The sequence below is a fragment of the Lupinus angustifolius genome, chromosome LG04 (assembly GCF_001865875.1).
Source record: "Lupinus angustifolius cultivar Tanjil chromosome LG04, LupAngTanjil_v1.0, whole genome shotgun sequence".
NCBI classification, from domain to species: domain Eukaryota; kingdom Viridiplantae; phylum Streptophyta; class Magnoliopsida; order Fabales; family Fabaceae; genus Lupinus; species Lupinus angustifolius.
In genome coordinates, this window is record NC_032012.1 from 3,725,087 (window position 1) to 3,746,030 (window position 20,944).

At 32.1% G+C, this 20,944-nt stretch overlaps 1 protein-coding gene and 1 long non-coding RNA gene across 2 annotated transcripts; both read right to left on the minus strand.

Annotated features, from left to right (window-relative positions):
• LOC109344552 (uncharacterized mitochondrial protein AtMg00810-like) lies at window positions 23-610 on the minus strand. The gene has a single exon (XM_019583317.1). It carries the CDS (start codon window positions 608-610, stop codon window positions 23-25), a length of 588 nt encoding a protein of 195 aa, XP_019438862.1.
• On the minus strand, window positions 19,980-20,807 carry LOC109345152. Its single transcript, XR_002107394.1, has 2 exons — window positions 20,310-20,807; window positions 19,980-20,170 (listed from the first exon to the last, which is right to left on the minus strand). It is a non-coding gene; the product is annotated as an uncharacterized LOC109345152 (long non-coding RNA).

Sequence of the window (20,944 nt, forward strand, 5' to 3'; positions counted from 1 at the left end):
TATATATTTCATTACCCCCCCCTCAAGCTGGAGAGTAGATGTTAATGACTCCCAGCTTGCCCAACAAGTAACCAAAAGGGATAGGTTCTAAAGCCTTAGTTAAAATGTCAGCAACCTGATCATGAGTAGAAATGGGCAGTAAATGAAACAAATTATTTTGCAAACGTTCTCTAGTAATGTGACAATCAATTTCAATATGCTTTGTACGTTCATGATAGACAGGGTTGGCAGCAATGTATCGTGCGGAGTTGTTATCACAGTATAGCAAAGCAGGGGTCTTAGAATTTGCCTTGAAATCTTGTAGAAGGTAAGTGAGCCACTGAACTTCACATGAAGCAATAGCTAAGGCACGGTACTCAGATTCAGAGGAGGAACGAGAAACAGTGGTTTGTTTCTTGGATTTCCAAGAAACTAGGGAATCACCAAGGAACATACAATAGCCAGATATGGATTTTCTAGTATCAGGACATGTGACCCAGTCAGCATCACTAAATCCCTTGATTTGTAATGTAGAAGAAGAAGGGTAGTGAAGGCCTTGGCCAGGAGTGCCTTTTATGTATCTGAGGACACGGGTCATAGCTTTGAAGTGTTGAATGGTTGGTGCAGCCATAAATTGGCTGAGTTATTGGATAGCAAAACTAATATCAGGCCTAGTATTTGTTAGATACAAGAGCCTACCAACGAGTTGCCTATATAAAACAGGGTCAGAAAAGGGTTCACTGTCATTTTGAAATAAATGTGTGTTTTTCACCATAGGGGTAGGAACAGGTTTGGAGTTGAGGAAGCCAGTGTCAGAAAGCAAATCAAGGGAGTATTTCCTTTGGCACAGTGTAATACCAAGTTTAGATCTAGCTACTTCAAGACCAAGGAAGTATTTAAGTTTGCCAAGATCTTTGATCTTAAATTTCGTATCCAGATGGTGTTTAACAGCATTGATTTCAGCTAGGTTGGTGCCAGCAAGGATTAGATCATCAACATAGATGAGAAGGGCAGTAAAGGTTGTAGGGGTGTTCTTGATGAAGAGAGAATGATCATGGTTAGATTGTTTGTAGCCTAAGGCAATGAGATTGGTAGATAATTTGGCAAACCACTGCCTGCTTGCTTGTTTCAAGCCATAGATGGACTTATTTAGTTTACAAACCAGGTTAGGAATAGAAGGGGTGATACCAGGGGGAAGTGTCATATAGACATCTTCATGAAGATCACCGTGCAAGAAGGCATTGTTGACGTCCAATTGGTGAAGGGTCCAACCTTTGATAGCTGCTAATGCTAGGAGGAGTCTAACTGTTGTTAATTTCACAACAGGGGCAAAGGTCTCGTGATAGTCCAATCCCTCTGTTTGATTGAAGCCTTTGGCAACAAGCCTGACTTTGTACCTCTCAATTGTTCCATCGGAGTGAAATTTGAGTTTATACACCCATTTACATCCAATGGCAATTTTATCAGCAGGGAGAGGAAACATAGTCCAAGTGTTATTCTGGTGCAGGGCAAGGAGTTCATTATCCATGGCCTGTATCCATTCAGAAGATTTAATGGCCTGGTTGAAGGTTTTTGGTTCAGTGTGAGTGGTGATGGACAAAGAGTGTTGAAGGTGCGTAGGAGTAAGACCTTTGTAGGACAGGACAGTGTGCAGGGCATGTTTGAGAGAGGAGTTGTGTGAGGGAGAGGTGGAAGTGAGGAGGTTGCAGTGGTAATCTTGAAGGTAGTTTGGGGGATGGGGGTGTCTTGTGGATCTTCTAAGGTTGGGAGGTGCACTTGCAGGGTCATTTGTAGGAGGAATAGGGGTTGTAGGTGTGGTGTGGTGAGGTTGGACAGGGGTGTGGTCAAGAAGGAGAAATGAAGAATAAGGGTCATTGGTGTTGGATGATTCAGTAGAGTGAGGTTGGGGTTGGGCATTTTTGTAAGGAAAGATTCTCTCATGAAATATGACATTTCTAGATATAAGAATTGCCTTAGAGCATAGGTCATATAGGACAAATCCTTTTGTTCCTGGTTTGTATCCAATAAACACACATTTCCTAGCCCTGGGATCTAATTTAGTTCTATGGCTTACAAGAGTTGAAGCATAGGCCAAGCAGCCAAAGATCTTTAAATTATCTAGTGCAGGTTTCTGGTTAGAAAGAGCTTCAAAAGGGGATTTGAGATTTAGGACAGGGGTAGGAAGTTTATTAATTAAATGCACCGCATGTTTGGCAGCATAGCCCCAAAGGCCTTTAGGTAAGTTGGCTTGAAAGAGAAGACACCTAGTGATGTTTAGGATATGTCTGTGTTTCCTTTCAACCACAGAATTCTGTTGTGGTGTTTCCACACAAGTTCTTTGATGGATGATGCCTAGCTGATTGTATAAGGTGGGTTGAATGAACTCAAGACCATTATCAGTTCTAATAGCCTTAATCTTATGGTTGTATTGTGTCATAGCCAATTGGACAAAATTTTGCACAATGGTTCTGGTTTCAGACTTGCTTGTCATGAGAAAGATCCATGTGTATCTTGTGAAATCATCAATAATAGTTAGAAAATATTGTTGACCATGGATAGTAGGGATGCCAAGGGGTCCCCATATATCCATGTGGACAAGTTCAAATTGATGAGTTGTGTGGGAAGAGCTCTTAGGAAAAGGCAATCTAGATTGTTTAGCAATATAACATGAATCACACACCTTGCTTGAATCAAAATTTACAAAAGGAAATTGTTTATTGATGTGCTGTAAAATTGAAAGAGATGGATGTCCTAGTCTATGATGCCAAATGTCAAGGGCAGTATCAATACAATTCTCTAAGGAGCTAATAGTATGGAGATTTTCATCTAGGTAGGCATCTTGATTAAGTATGTAGAGATTGTTAAAGGCTTCAGCATGACCAATCGTCCTCGAGGTAATCATATCCTGGATAAAACAAGCATATTTATCAAAGACAAGCTTGCATCCGAGGGAGCAAGCTAGCTTATGGATGGAAACTAAATTATACTTAAAGTTAGGAATATACAGCACATCATGAAGAGTTAAGTGATTGTTAAGATGTATGGTTCCTGATTTATATGCAGTGACAACTATATTGTTAGGGAGTCTGACATGTATAGGTTTAATAGTTTTAGTCTTTATGAAATTTGAAGAATTGTTTGTAACATGGTCAGTGGCTCCACTATCAAGAATCCATGGATTGTTAGTGAAGGATTTACCTAAGATAGTAGGTTCATCAGGAGTTGATTCAAGGCTGATCTGGTTGATGCTATGTTCATCATTCATGTTTAGTTTGAGCATTTGGTTTTGAAGTTCATCATTGTTTTTCTTTTGCTCTGTGTTTGTGGTGCACCCCCTTGGTTCTGGATTGGTAGTGACATTGTTGATGGATCCATTATCTTGTCTGGATTTGAACTTGAAATTGGGAGGAAACCCGTGCTTGAAATAGCATGTTTCCATAGTATGACCCTCTTTTCCACAGAAGGTGCAAAGTTTATTGTTGGTATTTGATCCAGGAGTCTTGCCCAAAATTCCAGTGACTCCACTTCCTTGAAACCTCCTTGTTGTTATATTGTTATAGTCTGAATTACTCCTTCTTGCATTTCTGAATCCTTGACTTCTCCATGGTCTGTTGGAGTTGATTGAATTGATTGTGCCTTTAGTCTCATTGTAAATTGTTCCTTCATTTTGTCTTTCTTGCTGCATTACCAAGGAAAAGGCCTTGTTGATTAATGGTAGTGGTTCCATGAGAAGTATTTGTGCCCTGACAGTGTTGTATTGTTCACTTAAGCCCTTAAGAAAGCAGATCACATATTCTGATTCCCTATATTCTTTAACTGCTTTAAGGGCATTGCAACTGCATTGAATCCTGCAGGTGCACCTAATCACATGTCTGAGTGAGTCAAGTTCATCTCACAACGTCTTTAAGTCTGTAAAGAAGGTTGAGACACTTCTATCTCCTTGCCTTATGGAGTGCACTTCTTGCAATAAATCTGAGGTCCTAAAGTGGTCTCCCTTTGAATATCGCTCCCTTAGGTCCTCCCATAATTCTTGGGCATTGTCTATGTAGATTGTACTTTGAGCAATTTGTTGAGTGAGTGATCTTGTGATCCAAGATACCACCATGTTGTTGCATCTTTCCCAAGAGTCATATAATTGGTCTGTTTCTTGTGGAGCTTGAATCATTCCATTGACAAATTTAAACTTGTTCTTGGATGAGAGAGCTCTTCTCATGGCCTTGGACCAGGCATGATAATTTGTTCCATCCAAGGGAGGTGACAACAGGATGAAACCTGGATTCTCACCTGGATGTAGGTAGTAGGGATTTTGTGTCATATCAGCAATGTTGTGAGCATAGCTTGTCTGGTCAGATTGTGTGTCCATGATCCTTTCTTTGCAGATTGAGATGATGAAGAGATGGAAAGAGGGAAAGCAGATTTATTTGAGATAATTGGAGAGAAAAGAGGATGAGAATGGGAGAGGGATGGTGCAGTAGAGCTCTCAAAATGAGAGCTCTGATACCATATTAGAAGTCATTAAGAATGAAGAAGATAATGTTTGTATATTTCTCTTGTGTATAATTGAAGAAACAAAACCCTCAATTTATACTTGAGGAATCAATACAAAGAGGAACTTGCTTGATAAGCAAGCAATCTAACTGACTCATAACCAACCATTAACAAACAAAGCTGTTATCTCACATGTGCTAATAAACCAAGAAAAGAGCACACGTGCTCTTTAGGAATGAGCTCTGCTGCACAAAATAGAAAATCATGTGTGTTTGATGAAGATGGATTTAAGAACCAAAACAGAAGCATCAAGTATATATATATATATATATATTTCATTATCATCTGTTAGCCCGTTTTAAAACAGAGAAGATATATATCATTTTGTCCATTAAACCACATAAATTGTTACAACCATGAACAAAATGGCCAAGTTGTGCCATCTCTAACTGTCATTATATTATTAAAGACTATTTTATATACTGTCATTGCATCATATATTATTGACTTTTCCAAAAAAAAATAATTCAAATAAATGATAAATAATAGAATATCATTGACTTGTTAAGCTAGTAGAGGCCAAAATAAGAGAGATTAACCATTCTATTCAGTATATAGATTTTATACTCTTATGAATATTACACTTTGTAGAGCGTGTTAAATCCAGAATGATTTGGTTACTCTTTGAAATGAAAAAAGCAATTTAGTGAAGGCTCTAGCTGATGGAACCTTTTGGTGAAAACTAATATTTAAGTCTAAATGAAATTATTGTCCACCTGAGGATATAGTTTAGTCACAAGAGGACAATTTCTATGTCAGGTTTTTAAAGGCCGCAGAATCCTTTTATAAATAAAATTTGAACCATTTTTTTAGCTTTTTTGTTCTGCACTTTTGTCTTTCACTGTGTGAAGACCATTCTTAGGTATGAACTTTAGTAAATTATCCTTTATTGATAAAATGATAGAAACAGAGTTTCAATAAGTTTTTAGATTCAGTTGACATGAAATCTACAATCTTTTCATTAAGAATACATTGGGTTAGTATATTTACTATTAGAGACATTGTAAAACTTTGAAACTTGCATTTTTATGGGTTAAAATGGTAATAGTAAATATATTTTTTAAATAAAAAAGAAAGAAAGAAAAAACCACATCATTGTTATGTGTTTATTCACAATGTGTCCATCATGAATGATTGTCACACGTTTTTAAAGTCCAAATACTTTATTACTTCTCACCTCTTTCTATTTCTTTTTTTCTTCTTCGTGACCTTTCATCTCTTCTAATATTTCTTTACATTTTTTCTTTCTTAATTCCCAACTCTTTTCTCTTTCATTTCTTCTTCTTCTGTCTATATTTAAGGTAACACAAGACATCAGTATCAAGTATCAAAGTATCATGCTCTACATTTCTTATATTTTTTTCCATAAAAAACCGATTTTTATTGGAGAAATGTTCTAGATCCTATTTTTATGGTTAAAAATCGGATCTTGATTATACATTATTTGGATTTTTTGCTTAAAAATTCAATCTTTATCGTAGAAATGGAAATGTTCTAGATCTATTTATATGGTTAAAAATCAGATTTTTATTGTACATTTCTTACCTTTTTGTGCTTAAAAATCTAATCTTTACCTAGAAATATTCTGGATTCTATTTTTTATGGTTAAAAATCGGACCTTTATTATACATTACTTGGATATTTTGTTTAAAAATTCATTCTCTACCGTAGAAATGTTTTAGATCCTTTTTTATGGTTAAAAATCGGATCTTTCTTATACATTTCTTGGATTTTTGTTTAAAATTTCATTTTTTACCATAGAAATGTTCTATATCTTTTTTTTTATGACTAAATATTGGATCTTTCTTATACATTACTTGGATTTTTTGCTTAAAAATCCGATCTATCCTATTTTTATCGTTAAGAATCAGATCTTCTACTATCTTAATTAATAAGAATATAATGGGTTGGTCCGTTGGTGTATTTACCATTATAGACATTCTAAAACTTTGACACTTGCATTTTTAGGGGTTAAAATGGTAATAGTAAATATATTTTTTAAATAAAAAGAAGAAGAAAAAATCAGTTCATTGCTATGTGTTTATTCACAGTGTGTCCATCATGCATGATTGTCACACATCTTTAAAGTCCAAATACTTTATTACTTCTCACCTCTTTCTATTTCTTATTTCTTCTTCGTGACCTTTCATCTATTCTGATATTTCTTTCCATTTTTTCTTTCTTAGTTCTTAACTCTTTTCTCTTTCATTTCTTATTCTTCCGTCTATATTTAAGGTAACACAAGACATCAGTATCAAAGTATCATGCTCTACATTTCTTATATTTTTTTGCTTAAAAAACCGACTTTTATTGTAGAAATGTTCTAGATCATATTCTTATGGTTAAAAATTCTTACTTGTAGAAATCAGTCCAAATATTCTTACTTGAATTTTTTGCTTAAAAATTCAATCTTTACCGTAGAAATATTCTGGATCTATTTATATGGTTAAAAATCAGATCTTTATTGTACATTTCTTACCTTTTTGTGCTTAAAAATCTAATCTTTACCTAGAAATATTCTGGATTCTATTTTTTATGGTTAAAAATCGGACCTTTATTATACATTACTTGGATATTTTGTTTAAAAATTCATTCTCTACCGTAGAAATGTTTTAGATCCTTTTTTATGGTTAAAAATCGGATCTTTCTTATACATTTCTTGGATTTTTTGTTTAAAATTTCATTCTTTACCATAGAAATGTTCTAGATCTTTTATTATGGTTAAATATCGGATCTTTCTTAAACATTACTTGGATTTTTTGCTTAAAAATCTTATCTATCCTATTTTCATCGTTAAGAATAAGATCTTCTACTATCTTAATTAATAAGAATACAATAGGTTGGTGTATTTACCATTATAGACATTCTAAAACTTTGACATTTGCATTTTTAGGGGTTAAAAATGTAATAGTAAATATATTTTTTAAATAAAAGAAAAAGAAAAAAAAAACAGTTCATTGCTATGTGTTTATTCACAGTGTGACAATCATGCACGATGGCCACATGTCTTTAAAGTCCAAATACTTTATTACTTCTCACCTCTTTCTATTTCTTCTTTCTTCTTCTTGACCTTTCATCTCTTCTGATATTTCTTTCTTAATTCTTAACTCTTTTCTTTTTCATTTATTCTTCCATCTATATTTAAGGTAACACAAGAGATCAGGTATCAAAGTATCATGCTCTATATTTCTTATATTTTTTTCTTAAAAAACTGATTTTTATTGTAGAAATGTTCTAGATCATATTTTTATGGTTAAAAATCGGATTTTTATGGTTAAAAATCGGATTTTTATTATACATTACTTGGATTTTTTGCTTAAAAATTCAATCTTTACCGTAGAAATGTTCTGGATTTAATTATATGGTTAAATATCAGATCTTTATTGTACAATTCTTACCCTTTTTTGCTTAAAAATCTAATCTTTACCGTAGAAATGTTCTTAAATCCTATTTTTCATGGTTAAAAATCGGACCTTTATTATATATTACTTGAATTTTTTGTTTAAAAATTCATTCTTTACCGTAGAAATGTTCTAGATCCTTTTTTTATGGTTAAAAATCATATCGTTCTTATACATTACTTGAATTTTTTGTTTAAAATTTCATTCTATACCGTAGAAATGCTCTTTCTTATACATTACTTGGATTTTTTGCTTAAAAATCCGATCTATCATATTTTTATCGTTAAAAATCAGATCTTTAGTCATAAAAATATGTTACTGATAGAAGTGTGTGTTGTTCACGCTAATTTTTAAGACGTAAAGATCATTTGTTTGAAGAATAATTAATGTTACATTATTTTTCTTTTTATTGATATTTTCTTTCTAGTAGTTGTATTTAATAGTGTGTGAAATTTCTCATATTTCTTTATGTACATTTAAGAATTATTCTGATATTTCTTTATCTTCATTGCTATTTAGTTACTTCTAATCTAATAATAATGTACGATATTATAAAATTGTGTATGATATTATAAAATGCATTACTAATGACAGATCTTCGAGTTCACTACATTGTTACTGTTAGTACCATGATTACTGTAACATTATTTTTCTTTTTATTGATATTTTCTTTCTAGTAGTTGTATCTAATAGTGTCTGAAATTTCTGATATTTCATTATGTACATTTAAGAACTCTTCTGATATTTCTTTAAGTGCATTTAAGAACTTTTCTGATATTTCTTTATCTACATTGCTAATGAGTTACCTCTAATCTAATAATAATGTATGATATTATAAAATGCATTACTAATGAAAGAAAGAAAACGTGTTTTGAAGAAAGCTAGAGGTAGAAGATGATGAATAGGAAAGTTTCTATTAATGACAATCTGTTATTAACAACCAACTGAATTTTAAAATTTCCCTTCTATTTATAGTAAATTCTATAACTAACCCATTTACAAAGCCCAACCATACTAGCTGGAATTACAATTTTTTCCTACATCCTCCCTTAATTCAAGCTGGTTATGCTAATCACCCCAAGCCTTCTCCTCTGTGATTCAAAAGTTTCCTTCCTTAGAGATTTTGTCAAGATATCTGCTTGTTGATTCTGTGAGATACAGAATTCAACTTTCAAATTTCCCTTCTCCACATGATCTCTTAAGAAGTGATACTTTGTCTCAATGTGTTTGTTGCGACCATGAGACACCGAATTCCTTGCCAGATTAATTGCAGACTGATTATCAATCAGAAGCAACATTGAGTCATTAGCATGAATCCCCAACTCCTTCAGCAGAGAGTTTAACCATAAACCTTGGCAACCCCCTAAGCAAGCAGCAATGTATTCGGCTTCACATGATGATAGAGCAACTACCTTCTGCTTCTGAGAGCTCCAACTGATAGAAGCATCACCAATCTTAAACAAATAGCTTGTGGTGCTCTTCCTATCATACTTGTCTCCACACCAATCTGCATCAGTGTAGCCATGAATTGATTTCACCCTGCCTTCAATACTTGCAGGAAAGTGTACTCCAAAATCCATGGTTCCTTTGAGATATCTAAGCACCCTCTTTACTGCAATCAGATGAGAGTGTTTAGGTTTCTCCATATATCTACTAACCAAGCCAACTCCATAAGTGATGTCTGGTCTTGAGTTACAAATGTATCTTAGTGAACCAATCATCTGTTTATAGAGCCTAGGATCAACTGATTCATCTTCCAAACCTTCTTTGTTTAGACTTGTTCCTGCTTCTACTGGTATGGTGGATGGACTTGAATCAAACATATTAAACCTCTTGAGTACTTCAGAGGTATACTTCTTTTGATGCATTAGTATCCCTCTGCTATCCCTTAAGAATTCCATGCCCAAGAAGTATGATAGTGTGCCAAGATCAGTCATTTCGAATTCTGCTTTTAAGCTGTTCTTGATGCTCTCAATCTCATCCACTTTGCAGCTTGTTATCAGTAAATCATCCACATAGAGGCATATGATTACTGATGCTGCTTCAGGTGTATACTTCACATAAATTACATGCTCACTTGTGCACCTTATAAGTCCTTGTTGGACAAGAAATGTTTCTATTCTCTTGTTCCATGCTCTAGGGGCTTGTTTTAACCCATAGAGTGCCTTGTGAAGTTTGTAAACCTTTTGTTCCTGCCCTGAGACTTCAAAACCAGTAGGTTGGCTCACAAAAACTTCCTTGTCTAATGGACCATTTAGGAAAGCTGACTTCACATCCATTTGACTCAAGCTCCAATTTTCAAGACTAGCAATAGCTATTACCAACCTCACTGTCTCAATTCTGACCACTAGTGCAAACACTTCTCCAAAGTCTAGTCCAGGTTTTTGCAGGAAACCTTTAGCTACCAATCTAGCCTTATGTTTGGCTATTGATCTATCATACTTCAACTTGACTTTGTACACCCATTTCACTGAGATTGCTTTCTTTCCTTTGGGTAGGTTTGTTAGTTCCCAAGTATTGTTTCTTTCAATAGACTTTATCTCTTCTTGCATAGCTTCAACCCAACATCTTTGCTTCACTGCCTCATCAAAAGTAATGGGTTCCATCTCTGCTAATAAGGCCATGTGAACCAAATCCCCTTCTGATGTGATGGAGTTGTCTGAGAACACTTCAAAATCTCTCAATCTGGGTGGCAGTTGCCTTTGTCTCTGAGGTCTTGCATATGAGTTTTCAATATGGGTGTTCACCCACAGGTTCGTGATCTATTAGCTCTTGATACCACTGTTGGAATGAGATGAATGAGAATGAAGAAAGAAAGAAAGAAAATGTGTTTTGAAGAAAGCTAGAGGTAGAAGATGATGAATAAGAAAGTTTCTATTAATGACAATCCGTTATTAACAACCAACTGAATTTTAAAATTTCCCTTCTATTTATAGTAAATTCTATAACTAGCCCATTTACAAAGCCCAATCATACTAGCTGGAATTACAATTCTTTCCTACAATGTACATTTAAGAACTCTTCTGATATTTCTTTATGTACATTTAATAACTCTTCTGATATTTCTTTTATCTGCATTACTAATGAGTTACCTTTAATCTAATAATAATGTATGATATTATAAAATGCATTACTAATGACTTATGACAGATCTTCGAGTTCACTACATTGTTACTGTTAGTACCTTATATTTTTCAATTGTGTGTTAGTTAATTTATTAATTTTTGAACATTAGAATTTTCTTAATTTGCTCTTTAATGGGCATTCTTTAATAGACTTTGTTAATACAAAAATCATTCCATATAAATCTCACATTAATATGTTTTTATGGGTTTAATTGAGTGATAGGAGTTTGGTATTGTAAAGTTTTGAAGTTTGTCTTTCCAAAATGCGTGTATTACACGTCAAATATGTTCAGTGGGTTTGTATACAGATTTTAGCCATAGAGTTGTTTAATTTTATTTATATAACTCAACTTTAGATGGACAAAAGTCACCCTTGTTATATATTATTGTTTACTTCACTTCATTAGGTGCTCTTATGTTTTTTTATGGGTCGAGACTGTACATGTCTATTGTTATGATGAATGTCACATGTTTTTAAATGTCACATGTCTATCTATGAATAACTTATTAAAATATTCCACATATAGCATTCTTAATTCAAACATCTTTGTTTCTTTGTAATACAAAGTTTATTTCAATGTGATTTCATTAAAAAATGACGTTAAACAAAGACAACATCATTATATGCAACATGTTTTTAGAAGATATAGTAACATCAAATGTGTTTATTTCTCTTAGTCATGCATATAGTTGAGATTTATGCTGAGAGTCATGACTTCAATAACAATAAGGTCTACATAATATATGAGGTAGCCTACCTATTAGCTACCTCATCAAAAAATAACCTTAGCATTTTTTATTTTACAACAATATTATTTCTTTCATGATTTGTGAGTAATGTCTTCAATATTCTTTCTTTGATTCTGTTTTTTACCTAACAACAATATTCCTTCTTACATGTATGTCCTAAACAATATTCATTTGTTGTATTAATGTCAACATCACGACCCTTTGAGTTGATAAGGGATCTGAATGATTCAAAACACCCGTGGAAGATTACTGTTAGAATTACTGAAATTTGGTATGTTCAACATCCACTAAAACCTAGACATCTGGAAATGATATTGATGGACTGCAAGGTAATATATTATAAAAAAAGTTATTTTTTTTAGGTTACTAATCTCCAATTCTTTTAATTAATTTAGGGAGACAAGATCCAAGTCTCTGTAAAAAAAACAATGAGTTCAATCAATGGAGATAACATTTGGTTGAAAATAACACCTAGGTCATGCATAATTTCAATGTGTTCCATAATGATCTTCAATTTAAGGCTTGCAATCATGCCTATATAATGCAATTTACTATTGGTACAACTCTAAGAGATAAAGAGTTTCCCGATATTCCGCAATTTGAATTTGTTTTTAAAAAGTTTGCTGAAATACTTGCTGGCAACTTTGAAAGTGATTTATTAGGTAATTTTTTATTTATATAGATATATGTTTTCATATTTATCTAATTTTACTTTATTTCTATTATATTAACACTTTATTTTGATTAATTTGTAGACATTATTGGCATTATTGATAAGATAGTTTTTTCTCAAACACATGCTTCTTTAAAGAAAGTTATTTTCACTCTCAGAGATTCTAGGTAATTGGAAGTAGACTTTATTTGTTATTCTCAGTAATTAACTTATTTTATCACACAAGTTTTTCACTGTAATTTTTAATCAGTGGTGATATTATAACATGTACTCTATCGGAATCCCATGCCATGAAATCTTTTAACTTTTACAACAACTTTACCCTTGGTGAGCCGATGATTGTTCTGCTGACACATGTCAGAGTGAAGGAAGGACAATGTATTTCTTATCCTTCTACAACTACATTGTCCCGATTATTCAATTATGAATTTGACATTGTGTATGTAATATACTTTTTTAAAGTGACAATTGTGTGTCTTGATTTAAATCACTAATTTCTATTACAAACATAGAATATGCAATGAAATTTTTTATTATTTTATTTCCATGTGCAGTTTATATCGCTAATTTTAAAGGTTAATAAAATTTAATTGTTTTTGAATTGTAGATGATAGCATGAACTCTGTAATGTGATTTCATTAGAAATTAATATTAAATAGAGACAACATCATTATATGCAACATGTTTTTAGACAATAACATCAACTGTGTTTATTGACCTTTAACATTAACATTTTAGGTTACAAATTGTAATCGTATTTCACCATCTTAGGTTACAAATATGACATAAATTGATTGATATAAAACAATTGATTGAGATTTTTTAAACCATGTATTTTATTTTTTCACATAAAAAACTCTATGTTTATACAACTTGTTTTTTTTTTTGCAGATCAATCACCATCCTATTCCATGTCATTTTATCTTTCCACCATTAACTTTTTATGTTTAAGTTTTGATTTTCAAATCTTATTTATCATATCATAAGATTTATTTTGTTTTTTTTTCATTCAAAATTGCAGGTGAATTGACTTACCATTTTCAACATAACATTGGAAAAAACAACAAAACCATCAAGCAAAACGGAGATGAGATGACATATTATTGTCAACATAACATTTGAAAACACCAAAAAATTTCCTTCCTTCATAAAATAGTTAAAGTATTTTTTTATTTAGCCAAAAAGCCATGTTCTTTACACTTACTATTGAAATCATTTGACTTACATGACAAGTTTGTATTATAAAAATGATTATTAGCTAAATCTTCACTCCAGTTCAAAACTTTGAACCAAACATCAGAAAAAGTATCATCCTCTTTCCTGAACATCTCTCCTCTTTTCTTAAAAACTAAAACCCTTCTCCGAAGAACCCTTTAATCTATGTTTTCTTCTCCATTCTCGAAAGAACCCTTATGAAAAAATACACTCTCCGACCATGCTCTTTCTTCTCCATTCTTCTTAAAGTACTCATGTAACAGTCCAATGTTCATTTGAGTCATTGTCTTCTCCGTTCTTTCTTCTCTATTTGTCCTTTTTTTTTATTTTCTTACTAAAACACTTCTTTTTCCGTTAAACACTCTTCCTTTAAACTCTGTTTTTTAACAACTACATTTTTATTTAGGTTTCAACAAAAGAAGATGACTGTCAAAAGACGTGCATAATTGTGTATACAATATTCTATCTATAAGGTAATGTTAATGTTTATGTATTTAAGGTATCTCCCAATGTATTTGGTAATATTACTATTTCTATATATCTATTGATGTTTTGAATGAAATAACATGCATTTTCAATTGAAGTTTAGTTAATGTTTTTGTATATCTGTTGATGTTTTGAATGAACTAATTTGCATTTTCAATTGTAGTTTAGTTGAGTTATAAATAGTCTAATATAAGTTATATATGTTGTCTTTTTCAATTAAAGTTTTTTTTAATGCATTCTCACTCTATGAAAAAGTTATTTGAAGGTGTAGTATATGAAATTGGTCATCTATTTTGTTTCAGGAAAGTTGTCTTCAATATACAATTTGACTTAATCTATGAGGACACATGTGTTCAATAAGTCACTTCTTAAATAATAGTATCATGGTGTTATAGTTATACCCTTTCCTCTTATAACAACCTTAATTTGATAATGCAGTTTTTGTTTATCATTTACATATTATGGAATGAATTTTTTGTTCCCTATTTATTTTTCACATTACGATTGTATTCAGTTAGAGGTGAATTAGATGATTGACATATACAATAATATGTGGTTGAGTATGTTTAATATTTTTTTGTTACAATGTTATCAAAGCAGGAATGTTATGGACATCCCTACTATGATCTCTTCATCGGTCTGCTATGTTCATATTGTAACTAATTTATATTTTGCTCTAACATGTTAGGGACTGTTGTGTGGACAATTTTGAAAAGAATTGCATATGTATAAATTACAAATCTATGGACTGTTTTATGGATATAATTTAACTTGATTATACAATAAAGGTTTTATTAATCAATACTTTGTATGATGTATTTATTAAACCCTAATTTTATGTCACTGTAATTTTATTGAATTGTAATCGTTTAAATATAAAGCTAATAGTTTTGTAATCATACATACATCATCAATTGATATATTATTACATCCAATTTTTTATATTTTAATAGTTTGTATTTAGTATTCAAGAGATATGTTTTTAATATGTTTGCTGAAATTGATGGTTCTTATTAAGTTTGTATTCAATTTTAATTTAGGATTCAAGAATTATGCTTTTAAAGTCAACTAAAAAACATGCTAGGATTGAACACTGTCCCTTACAAGGGAATGTATTTAACCGAAAAGAACCTTAAGATATTTTGTGACCACCAGTTTTGTTGTTTATTTATTTAAATTATAAACTAATCTTATACTTGCATGTATACATTGTGCACAAAACATGACTTGATTTGTTGAATGTATACCTATTTCTGTTGATATCAAAAGAATACAAATAATCCAAACAAATGTCCTTCAATAGCAAGAAAAAAAAGAAAGACTATCTTGAAGGATGAGGGTTTAAATTATTCAAGATCAAAACAACTACCATTTTCATCGGTGCAATCCCAAACATCAAAAATCTACACCGATTAATATGAGTAGAACCCTTCTTTCACATATAGATTTAAATTGTGAAAATCTGAAACAGACTTATGGTTTCTGAATACCAATGGTTGTTCAAGTTCGACATCTCATACCCAACCATCTGAAATCCATGAGCAAACTAAGGAAAAAGAGATTTGTCAACCAAGGGTCTTTAGGCATAAATCTTATGAATAGATATGGGAGCATGTTAGATCTTGAAAACTCGAACAACATGGGACCAAGAAAAGAAAATAAGTCTCCTTTCTCATCAATTGAAAGTTATAGTCAAGAATTCAATCATTGTACTAACGAAGATGATGACGATTCTGAAATTGACATACAAGGTACTCATTTAGTATTTTAGTTTATTATTAGTCATTTACAACAATCAATTTCATGGATCTCTTTAACACTAATATACTTTATTCTTTAGATTTAGACTATGTTAACATTGAATACTCTTCGGACGATGAAGATCAATTCAATAATTCCCATACAACCTCAATGCTTCAAAAACATCAAGGTTATTTACTATACATTTTAAATTTTAATTTATAGTACACCAATATAGGCACTAACTTTAAAATTGTTTGTTTATGTTATTCTAATATTGGTGATACTGTTATTGAATGTGATGATTGTGGAGCATGCATGTGGTATGAAGAGCGAAAGCGTAAACATCGAAACACTACAACACCTAAATATGAACTTTGTTGTGGTGATGATAAAGTAAAAATACCCTTATTGGAAACACCTCCTCCAATCCTTCAACATCTCCTTTTTGATATGCACTCTCATGATAGTCTAAATTATCAAAACAATATTCGTCTATACAACATGATATTTGCCTTCACATTTGTGGGTGCAAAATTTGATAGATCTATCAATAATGGTCCAACTATTAGGATACAAGGACAACCATGTCATCGTATTGGTAGCATGTTGCCGATGTCTGGACAAGGCCCAAAGTTTGCCCAACTTTACATTTATGATACAGAAAATGAAATTCAAAACATAATGGATGAAATAAGGTAGATAATAATATTACGTGGATAATAATGTCATATTTTTTCTATTGTTAGCAATCTTATTGATTTTTTGTTCAATTGATTAATATAGGAACAACAAGGTTAATTCCCAAGTAGTTTGCCAATTATCACAAATGTTGGATGAAAATAATGTCCATGCAAAGTCTTTCAGAATGGCAAGGGAAAGATTAAAAGATGGTGTAATTCCTAATTTGAAATTGAAGCTAATTTCCGAAAGGAGTTCTGATGGTAGAGTAAATAACTTACAAACGGTTTCTGAAGTGGCTGCTTTAATAGTTTGAGATATTGATTCAACATGACAAAGAGTTATATTTATGGAGACACAAACTGGTCATTTAAAGAGAATTGATGAATTGCATGCAAGTTATTTAGCTTTTCAATATCCATTGTTGTTTCCATTTGGGGAGGATGGTTATAGACATGATGTTTGTCATAGAACTAGAGCTGATTCTCAAAATAGGAAAAGAAATCGTCTAACAGTGAGAGAATGGATATCCTTTAGATTGCAAATAAGGAAGAATGAGGCTCAAACTTTGTTGAGGTCAAGAAGACTTTTTCATCAGTTTTTAGTTGATGCTTATACTATGGTGGAGTCTGAACGACTATCCTTTATCAAAAGAAATCAGTCAGAGTTAAGGGTTGATAAATACAAAAATTTGAATCAGTCTCAAACAAATGACCAAAGTGAAGGATCAAATATTGGAAAAAGAAACATATTACCTTCAACCTTTGTTGGTAGCCATAGGTACATGGATCAATTATACTTCGATGGGATGGCTATTTGTAGTTCATTGGGATTTCCTGATTTATTTCTAATAATGACATGCAATCCTAATTGGCCTAAAATTCTAAGCTTTGTTAATCCTTTATGATTTAATGTTTTTGATATGTACACCATTGAATTTTAGAATAGATGTTTACCACATGTGCACTTGCTTATTTTTTTGCATCCTTCTAACAAATATTCATCTCCAAATGACATTGATAGAATAATCTTTGCTGAGATTCCAAATCAGCAACATGATCTTGAATTGTACAACATGATGAAGTCACATATGATTCATGGTCTATGTGGTTCTTGCAAAATGTCTTCTAAGTATTTTCCGAAAAAATTTCAACAATCTACAATTGCTGATGAAGAGGGATATCCTATTTATATGAGAAGAGATAATGGAAACATTGTTGAAAAAATGGCATATCTCTTAACAATCGCTATGTTGTCCCTTATAACCCGCAACTATTAATCAAGTAACAATCTCACATTAATATCGAGTGGTGAAACCAAAGTACCTCAGTCAAGTACTTATTCAAGTATATAAACAAAGGGTATGATAAGATAACGACTGTTATTAAACCAACATGATGGTGCATCAGAGGCTCCCGTTAACATTGATGAGGTTAAACAATATTTTGATTGTAGATATGTATCACCATCAGAAGCATGTTGGAGAATTTTTAAATTTCCAATTCATGGGAGATAACCAGTTGTTGAACAAATATTCGATATGAAACATTCACAGATGCATGCTTTGCGTGTGGTTTACTTCAGGATGATAGAAAAGGATTGAGGTTTTGGTTTCTACTTGAGGAAATTATTTGTCACATTGATTTATCGACATCTATGAATAGGCCAAATCATGTTTGGCAGAACACGTGGCAATTGTTATCTGATAGAATTCTTTACAATCAAAGAAATATCTCCAATAATCAAGGTATCCAACAATTATATTACATTGTATTATTAAAATTTTGTTTTATTTAAATATATTATATCATGTAACATATTTTATATCTTATAGGGTTGGTGCTTACATATAAACAACTACAAAATCTAACTTTATTGTAGATTGAAAAACTAAAGGAATCGAAGGAGTTTGAAGGACCATCCTTCAATGCCCTATCCAAATGGGTAGGTAACAAGTCAATTAGGTAATGGACTAATATATCAAGAGCTTAATTATGATACAAATGAATTAATAAGAAACTTTCATTCTCTTTTCAACTCTTTAACATGTACTTCCATTTTCTTACTACTAGATTCTTTATTTACTATCAGTCCTAATTAGTATATCTATTAATAAAATGAATGTGGACATATTCATTTCATATTATGCAAAAGAACAATATATTATATTCCAGACTATAATGCAACACTTAATACATCATATATTATGGACAGTTTTAACCCTTACAAAGAACATGTGTTTACAAAATCATGACAGAATCAGATATCAAGCAATTATCTGAATGATACAAAAGATGAGAAATGGAAAATTATCTGAGCCTAATGATGGTTGTGCAAAAATTGATATGCCAAACGAACCATTGATTGTAGGTTATGATAACCCAGTTGAGGGCATACTCTCTACCACCTACATTATTTAAATACTCTCTACCACCATTCAAATTTTCATAACATTTTTCATTTAAATATCACGGGTTCAGTACCATTTCATATTCTTAAATTCATGCAACCCACATGATTCTCAAGGGTTTCCTACTAGTTCTTAGGAATCAACTTCTGACATTCCCAAATTTGTCCGGTCCTCCCTAGATCTATAGCATTTATATTTCACAATGGGTTTCACCAAATAAACAGGTACACCGGTCCAACACATTAAAAAAAACTGTGCACTTCCCAAATTCCTCACAATCTTAATATTTGTAGTCACTAACAACAACAGGGATCCCTGGTCCAAATTTAAGTTTAACGTAATACTAGGAAAATTAATAAGAGCAGCATTAGAAATGAAACATGATCAATGAGAAATATGTAACAGAAGAGCCAAACTTGTCATCCACACAGAAAGCAGAGCAAGCATTAAACTCCTGCTTTTCACTTTAATATCTGGAGAAAGCATCTCAAGGCAGATGAGTATATGGATTTCAAGGACCACATACCCCATGCTCAATTCTCCAATTCCAATTAGACACACTACAACATAAACCCTTAGCCAAATTCAATAGATAATTAGCAATCAAACACATATCAATAATATACATTGCAGTAATTTTGACAGTTCAAAATAAAAATGTTTGTATCAACATTAGAAACTTTTAGCTAATGTGTGTATCAAAAGATGGATCAGATTAATTGGCTTGATTTCTCTAATGAGAAATAAATCGCACAGTAATATCAACGTCGTTCATCTGGGGAAATAATCATCACTTCCATCAATGTCGTCCAAACACGTATATTTATTAATAATCAAACACATTGTTCAATTGCTCATTCAAAAAAGATATAATCAATATGAAGAACCACATTAATAAAAGGACATTGATGTTCCTAGAAACGACAATTAACATATTTTTTCCTTGACACGAAAAGTTCTTAATAAGAATATCGTAATATACAATAGAAATTGAAACACGGAACACTATCAAACAATTCAATAATCTCTAGAAACTACAACAACTAGCAATTGTTTTGTACGCAAAGATGGATCAGATTAATTGGCTTGATTTCTCTACAGAGAAATAATTCGCTCAGTAATATCAGCTTCGATCATCTGGGGAAAAAATCATCACATCCATCTAAGCAACAAGTTGCTATACAATAATCAATGAAATCAATATAACCACTAAATTGAAACTAACAAATCATCAATTCTAGTACAACTACCACATTAAAAACATAAAAAAATCAAAATTTACAAGATTTTGGTGTACAAACATGGATCAGATTAATTGGCTTGATTTCTCCAAAGAGAAATAAAATCGCACAGTTATATCAGCGTCGATCATCTGGGGAAATAATCATCACTTCCATTTATGCAAATTGTTACTAGAGACTAAGTATTCAGGCAAATCAACAGAACAACTAAATTGTAATAAAATAATGACATCAAAGAACATAAATCATAAACCCATTAAATTATAACCTACAAAATGAAAAGGGAACAAATTTGAAGATATTTTGTTAGCATAAGAGAATACATTTCCCTACACTGCAATAGGCACTGAGATGAAAAACAGTACACAAGAAATTGCAGGAAGGAATTGCTGTGGCGTCAGCTCATACACAGAGCCCATTAGGATTTGAGAACTGGTAATCAGTAAATTGACGCACGATATATAACAAAAACAAGACAAACCCAGAAGAATAAAACTAATCCCAACACGAAATTGATAAGAAAGATTGAAACTTGGAGATCGAGATGATAATTGAGAATGAAGAATGTGAAGGTGTGTTTATAAAGCGGAGGAAGAAACCCTAATTTGACGTGGTCTTTGCGCAGCGTAGAAACCCTAATTTTTAAAGTGGTTGCGGGTCGGTGGAAGTGACCCACGGGGCCGCTGTGGCAGCCC

Excerpts from the sequence above, each read along its gene's own strand:
- LOC109344552 (XM_019583317.1), bottom strand. The coding sequence starts at position 610 with ATGGCTGCACCAACCATTCAACACTTCAAAGCTATGACCCGTGTCCTC.